The 14,195-nt window shown below is 39.2% G+C and overlaps 1 protein-coding gene and 1 pseudogene across 1 annotated transcript; one reads left to right on the top strand and one right to left on the bottom strand.

Moving 5' to 3' along the window:
- Positions 1 to 4,488: 4,488 nt before the first annotated feature.
- LOC122050702 (probable 5'-adenylylsulfate reductase 1, chloroplastic) lies at positions 4,489 to 7,849 on the bottom strand. Its single transcript, XM_042611588.1, has 4 exons — positions 7,623 to 7,849; positions 5,657 to 5,947; positions 4,645 to 5,055; positions 4,489 to 4,504 (listed from the first exon to the last, which is right to left on the bottom strand). The coding sequence occupies exons 1-4, from the start codon at positions 7,847 to 7,849 to the stop codon at positions 4,489 to 4,491; spliced, it is 945 nt and encodes a 314-aa protein (XP_042467522.1).
- Positions 7,850 to 13,779: 5,930 nt separating this feature from the next.
- LOC122054520 lies at positions 13,780 to 13,851 on the top strand (annotated as a pseudogene).
- The last annotated feature ends 344 nt before the right edge of the window (positions 13,852 to 14,195 follow it).

The following is a 14,195-nucleotide window of genomic DNA, read 5'->3' as shown; positions in this document are numbered from 1 at the left end:
TATCTCGGACGTTGTGTGGGCAACGATCTACCGATATGAGAACCACCAACACCTTCCTTCTAGCAAGATTCGGCTACAAAACCTTCAAGCTCCAAGGAATGCAAGAGCAAAGCCTCCTTTCTCTCCTCCTTCTCCTAGCAAGAACCGGCCACCAACAAGAGCTCCAAGAGAGGGATGAACCGGCCACTAAAGAAGAAGAGAAGAGAAGAGGAGATGAATAGGGCTGGCCACACCAAGGAAGAGGAGAGGGAATACTAGATGATATGTTGTGTGAGGTGAGACACCTCTACCCCCTCTTTTATATTCCTTGGTCTTGGCAAATAAGGAAATTTAATTATAATTAAAATTCCCTTATTCTCCTTGCCATTAGTTAATAAGGAAAATTTAATTAAACTTTCCTTTTAACCCTTATCATGGCCGGCCACATCACAAGCTCCTAAATAAGGCAAGTTTTAAAAACAAAATTAAAACTTCCTTATTTGGTTCCGGAAATTTTTAAAATAAAAATTTCTCTAATAATTTTTTCCTTCATGGTTGGTTATAAAAGGAAATTTTATAAATTAAAATATCTCTTTTAAAACATGTGGATGATTTCCAAAAAGGAAAGTTTTCTCTAAAATTAAAATCTTCCTTTCAATTTACAAATAAGAAAAGATATCAAATCTTTTCTTAATCTTTTGTAGAAACTTATAAAAGGAAATATTTAATTTTAAAACTCTCTTTTTAAATCATGAACATGGTTACAAAAAGGAAAGTTTTATCAAAAAAATTAAAATATTCCTTTTAACTACAAATAAGGAAAGATATCAAATCTTTCACTTAATCTTTTGTAGAAACCTATAAAAGGAAAGATTTAAATTTTAAGCTCTCTTTTAAAATCATGATATCCACATAAGAAAATATTTTAAAATAAAATCCTTTTAATTTTATTAGGGTCGACCACAACAAGCCTGGGCTCCAAGTTATGGTCGGCCCCCTTAACTTGGCTCAACCCACCCTTGCCTTGGCCAGCCCAAGCTTGGACTCCAAGTTTGCTTGGTCAGCCACCTAAGGGTGGGTAGGAAGTGAGTATGTGGTGGGTATAATTCTCTATATACAAGAGGCTACGATAGAGACCGAGAGAAGGAATTGATTTTGGTCTCCTGATGAAATTAAGCTTCCTGTGTTCGCCCTGAACACCCAACTTAATTTCATCAATAATAATTCATAACACTAAAGAATTATTATTAAATTACAGCACCAATTTCAAATTACATTTTGGGTTCCTTCTTATTATGAGTGTGTTAGTCTCCCTGTGTTTAAGATGTCGAATGGTCACTAATTAAATGAGTTACTGACAACTCTCTTTAATTAATATCTTAGTCCAAGAGTAGTACCACTCAACCTTATCGTCATGTCGGGCTAAGTCCACCTGCAGGGTTTAACATGACAATCCTTATGAGCTCCTCTTAGGGACATTATCAACCTAGATTACTAGGACACAGTTTTCCTTCTATAATCAACAACACACACTATAAATAATATCACTTCCCAACTTATCGGGCCTTTTGATTTATCGAGCTAAATCTCACCCTTTGATAAGTTAAAGAAATAAATACTAAATATATGTGCTTGTTATTATATTAGGATTAAGAGCACATACTTCCATAATAACTAAGGTCTTGTTCTTTTATTAAGTCAGTAAAAAAGAACTTACCTTAAATGGTCCTGCTCAATACAAACAGAGTGTACTAGTGTAATATATTAGTCAAGATAAACTAATACCTAATTATATTACGACTATTCCAATGGTTTGTTCCTTTCCATCTTAGTCGTGAGCTACTGTTTATAATTTATAAAGAACCGATAACATGATCTTCTGTGTGTGATACCACACACCATGTTATTTACAATATAAATTAATTGAACAACTACACTTAGCATATAAATATAGACATTTTTGACCAATGTGATTCTTTATTTCAAAATAAATGTTTACAAAAGCTAGGCTTTTAGTATACACTCTAACACGACCGTGCCAATTGACACGACCGTGTGGTGTCCGGGCTCGGCTCCTGGGGCACGGTCGTGCGAGGATGCACAGTCGTGCACTTCTTTGTCTTGGTCATGGGGTGGCACGACCGTGCAGGGTTGCACGGTCGTGTGCTGATCTGCTTCGATCTTGGTCGCACGACCGTGCAGGTTTGCATGACCGTGCACTTCTCCTCTTCGGTATGGTCACATGGTCGTGCGAGATTGCACGACCATGTTCTTTATCTTGTTCCGGTACGTCGATAATCGCTGCTTTTGCTCCGAAAGTTGTCCCTGTCAACACAAAACCAAACAAAGAGCAGATATCCGAACAAAAGAGTATACACTACAACAAAAACATTAAAAGACAACGGTTAAAAACCGTTGTCGTAGGTCCTTTAAAACCGTTGTAATTGGCAGTGTTGTTAAAAGTGGGAGGCTACGACAACGATTTTAAACCATTGTTTTTGAGTGAAAAGATAACAATTTTGCAACGATTTTAAATCGTTGTCTTTCAATGAAACGACAAGAGTTTAAAACTGTTGTTATTTAGAGCATTTTTCTACCAGTTACAACCATTTTTGGGGCTACGACAACGATTTTTAACAATTGTCTTTGAGGGTGATAGACAACAATAACGGTTTTAAACCGTTGTCTTTTAAATTATTATCTTTTAATACCAATATATCATATTTCAATTTAAAATATAATAAAGAATCATAATCAAGAAAGAATATTCCCCACATCAATATCATTCAAAATGTTAGTTATACAAGAATTACAATCACAAAAGAAGAAACATATCTCATGTTCAAATAAAATTTATCCCAATACAAATAAATAAACTCTATTTACAACTAATGAACAATAGCCAAAAGACTAGAAACTTTTAATGGTGGTTCATGCCATGTAGGATTGCACTTAATATTATCAACTCAAGTCCCATCACAATCTTCAACTTGTAGGATTTCATTGGACTCCTCTTTCTCACTTGCTTATTTTTTCATACCAACCTTTTCCAATATGAAGTTGGTGTCGAAGACTTAATAAGGTGCTTGGATGAGAATGAGAAGGGAGACGAGGAGGTAAGCCAAGTCAACCTTGAGGGAAAAGGTCACCCTGTCTATGTCCTCTCTAGCAAACTCCCACACTTCCATCATCAATTTCCTCATTGGTATCGTGGCTTTGCCATTATATGATCCTTGGTAGACTTCTTCATGCTTTCTGATTCCTTGGAACCAGTCCATCTATATTTGGATTCATGAATCAGTTCCAGCCACATTCCTCCAAACTTAGCTTTTGTCATTGCCTATTTCATGATCTGAACCGCTGCGGCAAAGTTCTTCTAGTTGAGCTGGATCTCTACCCTGTTGGCTGTTGCAGCTACAGGATGTTGATCCCCTATCAAGTGCTACCTCAGTTTGAGTACGACTCATGGTGGCCTGGCTGGAAGATTCTTCTAATCCTAGAGTCTGCATGGGGTGGATGACTGAATCATCATGGTTCAATGTCAAGTGAGGTGTGGAACCATGACCATTTGGATTTTCCATCGAGGGCAGTAACCATCTCATCCAATCCTCTCGCCTTCTAATTTTCTCTGCCTATAGATGATTGCAGGAACAAGTTTTGAAGAAAAATACCAAGATGGATTATTTAAGAAACATAGCTGATAAGAGTAGAATCAAGGGGGGAAAAGATGGGGGTGAAGTACCTGTATTTCAAGTTCTGTCGAATCTCTTAGAGCATTCAATATCACCGCTGTGCTCGTGGTCACCCTTTTGACCTGCATATATTGTGATGTGTTAGGAAGTAGAGGCAGTTAAATTTTTTGAACATGGAATTACTCCTCATATCCATAATCACAAGGATTACTCACCATGTTGAAGGTAGCAATCAATGAGACTGGAACCCAACCTTGATCATCCATCTTGCCATGAAGAAAAAATGTCCTTACAGAGATTATCCACGCTGCAGCAGAAACAATTTAAATTATTAACTGTCTGAAAAAATACCTTATAGATATTAAGGTACCTAAAATAGTATTCAATCTGCTGCTTCAATCTCAGTTTCTGATTGTCAACCAGAGAATGAATCCTGATTGTGGAAGGATAAAATCCGTTGTCTTTTAACAGTGGGGAAATTAATAATACCTTAATCCAATGATAGGCTTGTTGAACTAGTTTTTCACTTTGTTCTAAACACCAAGCAAAGCTGGAGACTATAAATGTAAGAAGAATGAAGTTTTAAAATGAAAGATTTCATTTTGGTATTTTGTTTCTCTTCTTCCAAAACCATCGGATAGCATGAGCTACTCCAACAGAAAAATCAAGCAGAAAACATTATGTCATGCGAGAGAAATCAAAAATAAAAACAAGAAATAAATTTCAGACTTAAAACTAGAAGGCATTATTTCCTTTATTTATTTATGTTATGGAGAAAAGGAAGTCACATAATATATATTACTTGTCCGGTTCTTGATCAGCCAACCATTCCCCTGCAAGAAAAATGTCCATTACACATCTAATGGGAAACTATATCCATCACATTTGGCTGCAAATTATTACCTTTAACTTATAATAATCGAGCTTGATTTGATCCATCAAAGGGGAGATACATCAAACACAAACTAATTACCTGACAGGGATATTGGCTCTCGTGCCAGGGGAATGATCCTTTCTCTGCCCAGTGATCCATGTACGGAGGCCTTTCAGCATTCTCCTTAGAGGTCTCACTTTCCTCATTTGGCAACATTCTTGGTGCCCATCTTCGAAAAAGGAGAAGAGGCCTTTGCTTCTAATAAGGGCGTGTACTTCCCCTACATCAGGAAACATGTGCTCGATGTTGATCCCGTAGTGTTTCTCTACAGTATCAAAGAACCTATATGTCTCAGGATTTAGCCTCCCAGTATCAAGGTTGAAGGCTCTAAATGGCCAACCAATTAATTTTGCATATTCTATCAAAGCTACATCCTCTGCTCCGTTGTTCCAAAAAACTCCCATGTCAGTTACAATCTTCTGTCTAAAGGCTTCCAAAGATGAGAATAATCTATGCTTCACACAAGAGCATAACAATCAAAAGCATAGGATTAACCTTCTTATGCTTATCCAACAAATTGTTATCTTGAATCACCTTAAATCATAAATAAACAAATCATACTCTTTTACCGTGACAAATCTTAAATCATAAATATATGCATCAAACTTTAAAACTTTCATACTATAGTCTTCAACAAGACAATTGAGGAAGGGGACTGATTGAAAAATCGCCTCTATGCATTCTCTTAATCAAGAATCTAAGAGTTCTTCTATACTGCCTATTTATCTCTCAAGGTGTTTGATTTGTGGGTTTATAGACATTCTCACCCTTGCCTTAAAACTTAAATTGCAGTATCATAGTTTATCAAAAAAAAAAAATTAGAAGGGAAAATAATGTTGTACTAGACAGAAATGACATATTTTGGTGCAAACTACAAACAATCAAACAAACACTTGTGTTGTATTGAATTTCATAAATAGTACTATTTGTGTAATTTGTGGTATATTCAAACACAATCAATATCCAAAACAAAACAAAATCAACAGATGCCAAAACAGAGAGGAGAAAATCTGGCCAAAATAATAATAGATAAAAAATAACGCCTTTTAACCTGAAAGTAATGGCGATTTCATTGCCGAACATCTCCAGAGCCCGATCTATGATCTCCAGCGGTGAAGTGATCTCGAGCTCCTTACCCAGCTTCTCATAATCGACGATGTCTTCCTCTCCCACCGCGGTGTCGGACGCTTCCACCGCCGCTGCGGTGTGGACGGCCGAATCATCTCTCTTGGTAGGCTCCAAGGCACGGCACGACCGTGCCAGCATCAGCCGCCCCGGGGACAGACGGGAGCTGCCGCTGCAGCCGCCACAACCGGTGCATCCTGTCGCTTGACGGATCCAACTACATAGATCCGACAAAAAAAAATTCAAGAGTTTGAGAAGAAAAGAGGGAATCCACAAAAGCAGAGAGGTGCTTGTACCTAACGATTCTCATCCATACAAATTTATTATCATTTCATTTCCTTGATGGTTTAGAAATTTACTTGAAGCAAAACAATAAAAATATCATATATATTTTCATAATGCACATGGAACTTACCTCTAGTTGTTCTTGAAGTTGTTTTTGCACCTCCATCTGTATTTTGAATGTTTCGGTAATTTGTATTCCACTGAAATAAGAATATGATAGTCAAAGAGAAGAATTTTTATTTTTTTAAAAAATAGATAAAATGAGATTTTGCACAAGTTGTCATTAATCTGTTGACATGAGTTAGATGTGTAACAAAATAAAACATGTTAATAACACAACAATAAGAATATTCACTCAAAAAAGAGTGAAGGTAAAAAAGGAGAAGAAGAAAAAAAGATGAAGGCATAAACTACGTAGATATGAAGGGCATAAGAAAAAAAATATGAAAGAAAAATACTCTTTTTTCATATTTTCCCATTCTCAAGTTATGAAGGACTAGTTCTCATATCATATATTCAACCAATGGTTTAGAATATAAGAAGAAATATCAAGATGGCTTCCTCACACACTGCAAAAGATCAAATGGTCACAATTAATTTTCATGAGAACAACAAATTAATATACAACAAAGATCTATTTTTTTCTCCTTTGTCACTAACATGTTTTTGGAGGTTCTTACATTGGAGTAAGCAACAGATTGGAACTTATTGATTCCTCAACATGGTAGAAAGTCTTTAATGCTATAGCCGAGGGGGAGGGGAGCTTTGTAATGTAACAAACTACTACTACTGGACTTTTTCCCACCTTTTGACTCCATTAATTCATGAAAAATATCTAAAAAAAGAAGAGACTAAACCACAAGTAGATTAAATCAAATGGGAACACAAAAAATGAAGATACAAAATAAAAAAAAAAATTATAAGCAAACATAAATGTTAATCAATTACTACGTCCTCGGAAAAAACAGCCACATCAAACGACGATCCAAGATGAAGGATAATACATCGACGCAAGTTTACAAAACTAAACAAACGAATATATTTAACAAATAACAAAAGCAGTAACGTAGAAGGAAACTATAGAAATCCCCAAAATAAATAAAATCCTACATGCTGCAATGCACTCGAAATAAACCATTGCACAAGAAAAAAAGATAACCACAAATTCAGATTAACCAATAACACATCAAATGAAGAAAAAAAAAACTCAGAAAATAATAAGTTGAGGATTCGTGATGTTAATCGAAGAACAAAAGAATGGGTTAGAAAACAATAGAAGAAGATTGGAAGACGAACAAAAGAGCATTGCTTAACTCAAATTTATCACAAGTAAACGTACGAGGCCTTATGAGTCTGATGTTGCTTCGCCTATATGTTTATGATCCTCTCGCCTCTAAAGCCATGGAAGAGCCTTTTTGGTAGAAGACTCTTGCAAAAAGAACACAGATAGAATGAGGACCATGAAGAACAAGGAAACCCTAGAGGCGGATGGATGTGGTGGGAGAAGAGGCCACGAGGCCCGTTGTTGTAGTAGGAAACGTCGAGGAAGGTGACGTCGTAGATAGAGGAAGAGGTTGACGGGGGTGATTGTGTCATGGATGATGGACCAGGAGAAGGCAATGAGGAGCCCATCCTTGATGACACCGGCAACGTTCATAGTGAGAGCAGTGGTCTTCACGACTAGCAAGAAGATGGTGAGGTTGAGGGTGAAGGTGTAGAAGGATTTTGTGCCAAAGATGAGAAGATCGGGGTGGAAGTTAGTCTGACCGTGGAGGAGGGGCAACTCGATCAGAGACCAAGGAAGGAGGAGGAAGAAAAAACAGCAAGGGTTCATTGTGTGAAGAGATTGTATAAGGAGAGGGAAAGAAAAATAGGTTAGGGTTCGAGAAGGCTAAGAGGGGCAAACATGGCGCTAAAAATTTTTGGCAGAAAGGGAAAGTAAAACACGGTTGCAATAAAAAATGTGAAGGGGAAAACAATGAAAGAATAAAGTCAAAGACAACGGTTTATTAAAACTGTTGTCTTTGACTATATAAAACAATATAAAAACACAACGGTTTATAAAACTATTGTCTTAACCCCTAAAAAGTATTTAAAGACAACGATTTTAGATAACCGTTGTAAAATGTGTCGTTGATTTAAAATAAAATCGCTCAACAACAATAATTTTAACAAAACTGTTGTCTTTTATATTTTATGGGAGATCAAAGACAACGGTTTTGTCAAAAATCGTTGTCTTTTATCAAATTCACAACAGTTTCTTCCAAAATCGTTGTCTTTGTGGTGTTGTCTTTTGACATTTTTGTTGTAGTGATATATAATGAGTATAAGATGAAAGAGGCGATTATGCAACGAATATGTATGCATAAAGTAAGTAAATGTGTGCTAAAACATGCATAAATGGTCATAATATTTGCGCACATCACACCCCCAAACTCGAACCTTTGCTTGTCCTTAAGCAAAACACTACAAACTATGTTCATAAGTTCCTGCAGTGCTTCATAATCCCTAGTGCATTCGCCTAACTCTATCAACTAGTTTCATTGATAAGCATGACTGTGGAGTAACCTAAGTATGGCCTAAGCATAAGTCCTTTGTTCTCGATGCAATAAGTAGCTCAAACTCTTCAAGTTTCAATTCTCTATCCTAGATAAGTCGTCATACAATTGAGTTTCTAATGTTCTCGGTGATAGGCACTTACCTGCCACACACTTGGTTCGTTTTCTTTAAATTACACAAAGTCTCAAATGATACTACTCGGAATCAAGAGAAACATAGCATTCATTTCCCCAGTAACCTAACTCGGTCTCAAAGGGGTAAATTGTTAGTTTCCACTCACGATAACTATTTTTTTTATCCCTTATTCATCATCATTTTTTTTGTTTTATTTTTTTTTCTTTTGCACACATGCGAGTTGCATATGTTGGGATTTAGATTTTTTTCAAATGAGCTTCCATGATCCGAGGTCATCCAGTAACCAAAATGAAAATAAGGAATCACCATGGGAATAAAAGTACTAAACAATTTGGATGAATTATAACTATTTCAAAAGTATATCTACCATGCAAGCTTAAGTACTTAAGTGTAGAGAAAAATAAGGTCCTTAAGGTTAGGCCAAAACTTACACCAAACTCCGTACAATACTTAGCTTATTTCATGCTACTAAAGATAGAGAAAGGAGATACACCAAACATACTGACACTATTTGGATAACTCATGAACTAAGAAAATGCTAGCCATTTTGCTATCGGGCAAGTAGCAGAAAAAGTAGACGGTTGATGTTCTCAATTATGCCACAAAATGAAAGGAAAATACAAATGAGATGCAAAATAAAAACATGAAACAAGAAAAATGCAAAAAAACATGAAATATGCAAAGCAGAAAAGAAAACACGAAGAACCGACTCAGGTTGTGCAGACGGACACAACACGCCCCCCCCCCCCCCGACTTAGACTTTTCATTGTCTCGATGCAATCAATACGTTGGCGAGGGTGGGGGATAAGGGGGCCCCCGATGTGTATCAGGGGGAAATCTAGGCATACCAGGAAGATGGCCAAGGTGTTGATGATATTGATATAGGCATCTACTTATTGTCTAGTGATATCCATATCATCCATAAAATTTCTCATTCTTTCATGGTCAACATCATAGTCCTGAACAAACCCTGTCACCTAACTATAGAAGTCCCTAGTGAACTGAAAATGATCCTGTACCTTCCTAAACTGGTCGTCAGATAATTTAAAGCGACCCTCCAACAATCATTGTTGGGTATTTTACTTCTCGTGAAGGGAATCTAAAGAGGTACGGAAGTCAGAAAAATGAAACATAGAGGGTCCCATGCCATATGCAAAAGAGTGTCTAGGAGGTTCAGGATGTCCGGAAGGCAGTGGGACTCCTGATGACGAGGGTTCTTGGTGGTATTTGGGTTCTTCTACAATGGAGGGTACAGTCTCGGGGTGTAAATCAGTAATCACCCAATTCGCGGGGTCGCGAACCGAAGTGCGCTTGAGGCAAGGAAGGGGTAATGGAAAACCATTGGTTCTTGGGAAAGCAAACTCATTCTCATCCCGGCAAATCATTTTCATGGCAAGACAAGAATCGATGCCGATCTTGTCATTACCATGAATCACCTCTAATCTATCAAGTGCACAACCTAAATTGAATGCTACTTGGGTGATCAATCCTCCAAACACTATCATCCCCGAAGATGCCTTAACTGCCTTCCACAGAGTTTGCAAGAAATGAAATCTCGAATCAAAATCAACTTTATTTAACACCACTCAAAGAGAATACAGTTCTATCTTTCTAACTACCCATCACTCTCTCATTGACCAAAGATCGTTTTGCTCATCACTCGGTGAACGTATCTAAAGGTCGGGTTTTGCATGTGTGATGCTTTGGCTCTAGAGGGCTCATAAGGGTCTTTTGATCCGCTTATCAACGTCCAAAATTCATTCCACCTAATTTCATTATCGAATCCTTGGGCACCACCAATGAGTAAACCAAAACAGTTATTGAAATCACTAAAATTCCACCGAACTTCTTTATTCATCATCCTAAAAGTTATAACCCCTACATAGTCATCTTCAGAAGAAAATTTGCATCAAGTGAGCTCAAAAATTCAAGGACTAGGCGGGGGTAGGTCGGTGCATGAGCGTATATGATATCATTCCAATCTAAAGAGCTTATCATCCAGTCTACATCATCTCTAATTCCTAACATGCTTATAGTAATAGTATCCATATATTTAGTGCATGTAATCTTCCTAGCGACAAGTATATCATATCTAGCTTTTTGTTCATGATTTCTAAAAATGATATTGAATTCGTTTTCGTTACCTTCATCGCGTGCCACCGTTTTTCCTTTGCCTTTTGAAGTAGAAGCCTTCCCTTTGTCTTTGTCGCCTCCCGGTGCGTCTCCTTCGCCAGATCCACTGCTTCCTCGACCAAGTCTCTTCAAGATCTGCGACATGGTGCAAGACTTTGAGGAGTTTCTTGTGGAAATGGGTCTTGAGGATGGAAAGGGAGGAGAAGGAAGGGAAAATAGGGAAGTTTCTTCTCTCTTTTTGGATTTGTGACTTGAAGAAGTTTTAGATCTAGATGTAGATCTAAACAAAAGTGGGCTCTAGAGGTGGGAAAACAGGGTTTTATGAGGTATAGTAGAGAGGAGAAGGCTTTTGGGAGAGAGGGAGATGGAAATAGGGTTTTTTTTTGGAGGGGGAGGCGACGCGCACGGGTTGAGACACGGTCGTGTCTTATAGACACGGCCAAGTCAAGTCTGATGCTGCACGGCCGTGCTGATTGGCACGGCCTCCTCCTTTCTCCCCTCGGCCGAAGTGGCATGACCGTGCCAATTGGCACGACCCCTGTCTCCTTCTCTTCTGCATGGGTCGCATGCCCGTGCCGATAGGCACGGCCTGGATCTTCTTCCTCTCTTGCAGTATAGCACGTCCATGCTAATTGGCACGACCCGTGACCCTTTCTTCTCCGCACAAGCCACACGGTCGTGCAGGGTTGCACGACCCGTGGCTTATTTTCTCTGTTGGCTCCGTACGGCTGTGTAGAGTCACACGGCTAGCTCCTTTAAGCTCAAAGTGATTCGCCCTTCGTCATTTTAGCTCCTCCGATGCTTTCACGCCCATGAAATACTCACAGCCAGCTCGTGGAGGCTATGCACATCCTGAAAATGAAATACCCAAAATAAAATACTCAACTAAACTAACTAAAGGATGAAACGAATAACAGGACAATAAATCGAAATAAAAAAAATCCTTGGGTTGCCTCCCAAGAAGCGCTTGTTTTAGGTCTTTAGCTCGACCCCATTCAGTTAGTGTGGACTAAGCCCATGGAAGCACGACTCTCCTCCTAGGATTAGTGCTCTAGCCTACGCCTTTAGTTTTGCTCTGCGGGACATATATACTTCTTACTGTTCGCTGGAGGTGAACTCTGATAGGAACTACATGCTTCAGCTCTGTGTATGTTCATCCTGCTAGAGCTTTCCTTAGAAAAGGAGACGCGGGTAAAAGAGTCGGATAAATCAAATTCAATCATTTCCTTGCCGATCTCCAAGGATAACTTGTGACTCTTCACATCAATGAGGGCTCCAGCGGTGGCAAGGAATGGTCTTTCAAGGATGATCGGTATCTTGGGGTCCTCCTCCATATCCAGAATGATGAAATCGGTAGGAATGAGACATCCACCCGCTTCTACTAGCACATCTTCTACTATTCCCATTGGATATCTACATGAGTGGTCAGCTAATTGCAGTGCCATGGTAGTCAGTTTAATGTTCTGGAGTCTCAGCTTCTTGCATAAAGAGTACGGGAGTAAGCTAACACTAGCTCCCAAGTCGCAGAAAGCCTTCTATATGATTTCAGAGCCGATTTTGCAAGGTATGGAAAATCTCCCTGGGTCCTGAAGCTTTGGTGGAGTGTTCGCTATGAGCATAGTGTTGCAACTCTCTGTCAATGTCACGGTCTCGAAGTCGCCTTTTTACCTCCTGTTAGATAAAATTCCCTTTAAAAATTTTGCGAACTTCGGCATCTAGTGCAATGCATCTATCAGTGGTACTTCTATGCATATCTCTTTAATATTCTTCAGGAATCGGTCGAACTCTTCGTCTTTCTGGGATGCTATCAGCTTCTGAGGGAAAGGAATTGTCTTACTCTATAGAGGTATTTGAAAAGTTCCTTGTGTCTTCTCGGTGATTTCCTCTCCACCCTTGTTCTGGATCTGATTGGGCTCTCCCTCTGAGTCAAGTTCTTTCTGGGAGGTAATCTGGGGGATCTCCCAAAGTCCGTCCGCTCCTTAGCTCGATGCAGTTGCAATGTTCTACTGGATTTATATCAGGCTTTTCTGGGAACATTCCTTGTGCTCTTGAGAAAGACTGAGCTATATGTGCTATCTAGCTGTCTTGCATCTTTTGATGTTTTTAAAAATTTTCCAGCCTCTGAGTCAGTTGCTTGATCTCATTCTTCATCTCCTTTTGTTCTGAGAGAGCTTCCTCAAGCATCTTTTCAATCATGGACAGTTGTGAAGGTTGCTGTTGTTGATAAATCTGTTATCCAGATTGGTAGCTCTGTTGCCCAGGCTGATGACTTTGATGTACTGGTCCTTGGTCCTGATTATTCCGGTATGAGAAATTGGGTGGTTCCTCCACCTAGGGTTGTATATGTTGGAGTACAGATTATTTTACCTCTGATTGTAGCTGGCTATTGCATTGCATTGCATTGCTCAAGTTGTTTTATCTGTGCCTGAATCGGCCCAAAGGGGCAAGTGTCTTGAGCGTGATCCGTACTTCCACAAGCGTCGCAGACACATGCTATTTGTATTAGCTGTGTTGCTTCCCATGGCTTCAAATGTCTTGGTCAAAGTGTCCAGCTTTGCAGACATGAGTGTGACTGCGTCCACGTCGAATTTCCCTGACGCTTTAATTGGATTCCCTGTGAAGGAGCCACTAGATCTTTCATATGCCCACTGATGGTGGTTCTGTGCCACATTCTCTATGATTTCTTCAGCTTCATCAAGGCTTTTGTTCATCAATACTCCTCCTACTGCAGAATCAAGAGATACCTTCATGTGTCCCCCATGTCTTGGCCATTTGCACTAATGGCTAGTAGTCACCCATGATTTACCTCCTCCGTGTTGGCCTAGGGACGGGTTGGTGGGGGCGCTGGGGGAGAGCAAATTGCCTTTTGCCACAAGAGATACCTTCATGCGATAATTGATTCCATTGTAGAAGGTGTGTAGAACCAACCATTTTTGAAGACCATGATGGGGGCACTGTCTCAGCATGCTCTTGAATCTGTCCCAAGTTTCAAATAATGATTTTGAGTCTATCTATTTGAAGCTAGCAATCAGGTTCCTCATGTGAGCAGTTTTGCTGGGTGGGTAGAACTTATCCAGAAATTTCTATTCACACTGCTCCCAGGATGATATGCTATTTGCTGGAAGGGAGATCAGCCACTGCTTGGCTCTGTCTTTCAGGGAAAACCTGAAGAGAAGTAGTCTAACTGAATCTGGAGGGACTCCGTTCACCTTCATAGTGCCACAGATCTTGTAGAACAACTCTAGGTGGTGGTTTGCGTCCCCATGCGGTCCTCCTCCGAATTGATTTTGTTGGACCATGTGGATTACTGTAGGCTTGATTTTGAAGTTGTTGGCTTCAATGGGTCGTCGGGT

The sequence above is a fragment of the Zingiber officinale genome, chromosome 3A (genome assembly GCF_018446385.1).
Source record: "Zingiber officinale cultivar Zhangliang chromosome 3A, Zo_v1.1, whole genome shotgun sequence".
Lineage (NCBI taxonomy): Eukaryota > Viridiplantae > Streptophyta > Magnoliopsida > Zingiberales > Zingiberaceae > Zingiber > Zingiber officinale.
This window is presented reverse-complemented; position numbering and strand designations above follow the sequence as displayed.

Excerpts from the sequence above, each read along its gene's own strand:
- LOC122050702 (XM_042611588.1), bottom strand. The coding sequence starts at position 7,849 with ATGAACCCTTGCTGTTTTTTCTTCCTCCTCCTTCCTTGGTCTCTGATC. Across the intron at positions 5,948-7,622 it reads CTCCTCATTGCCTTCTCCTG|TTGGATCCGTCAAGCGACAG; the intron begins GTCCATCATCCA and ends GGATCTATGTAG. Across the intron at positions 5,056-5,656 it reads GAAATCGCCATTACTTTCAG|ATTATTCTCATCTTTGGAAG; the intron begins GTTAAAAGGCGT and ends TGTGAAGCATAG.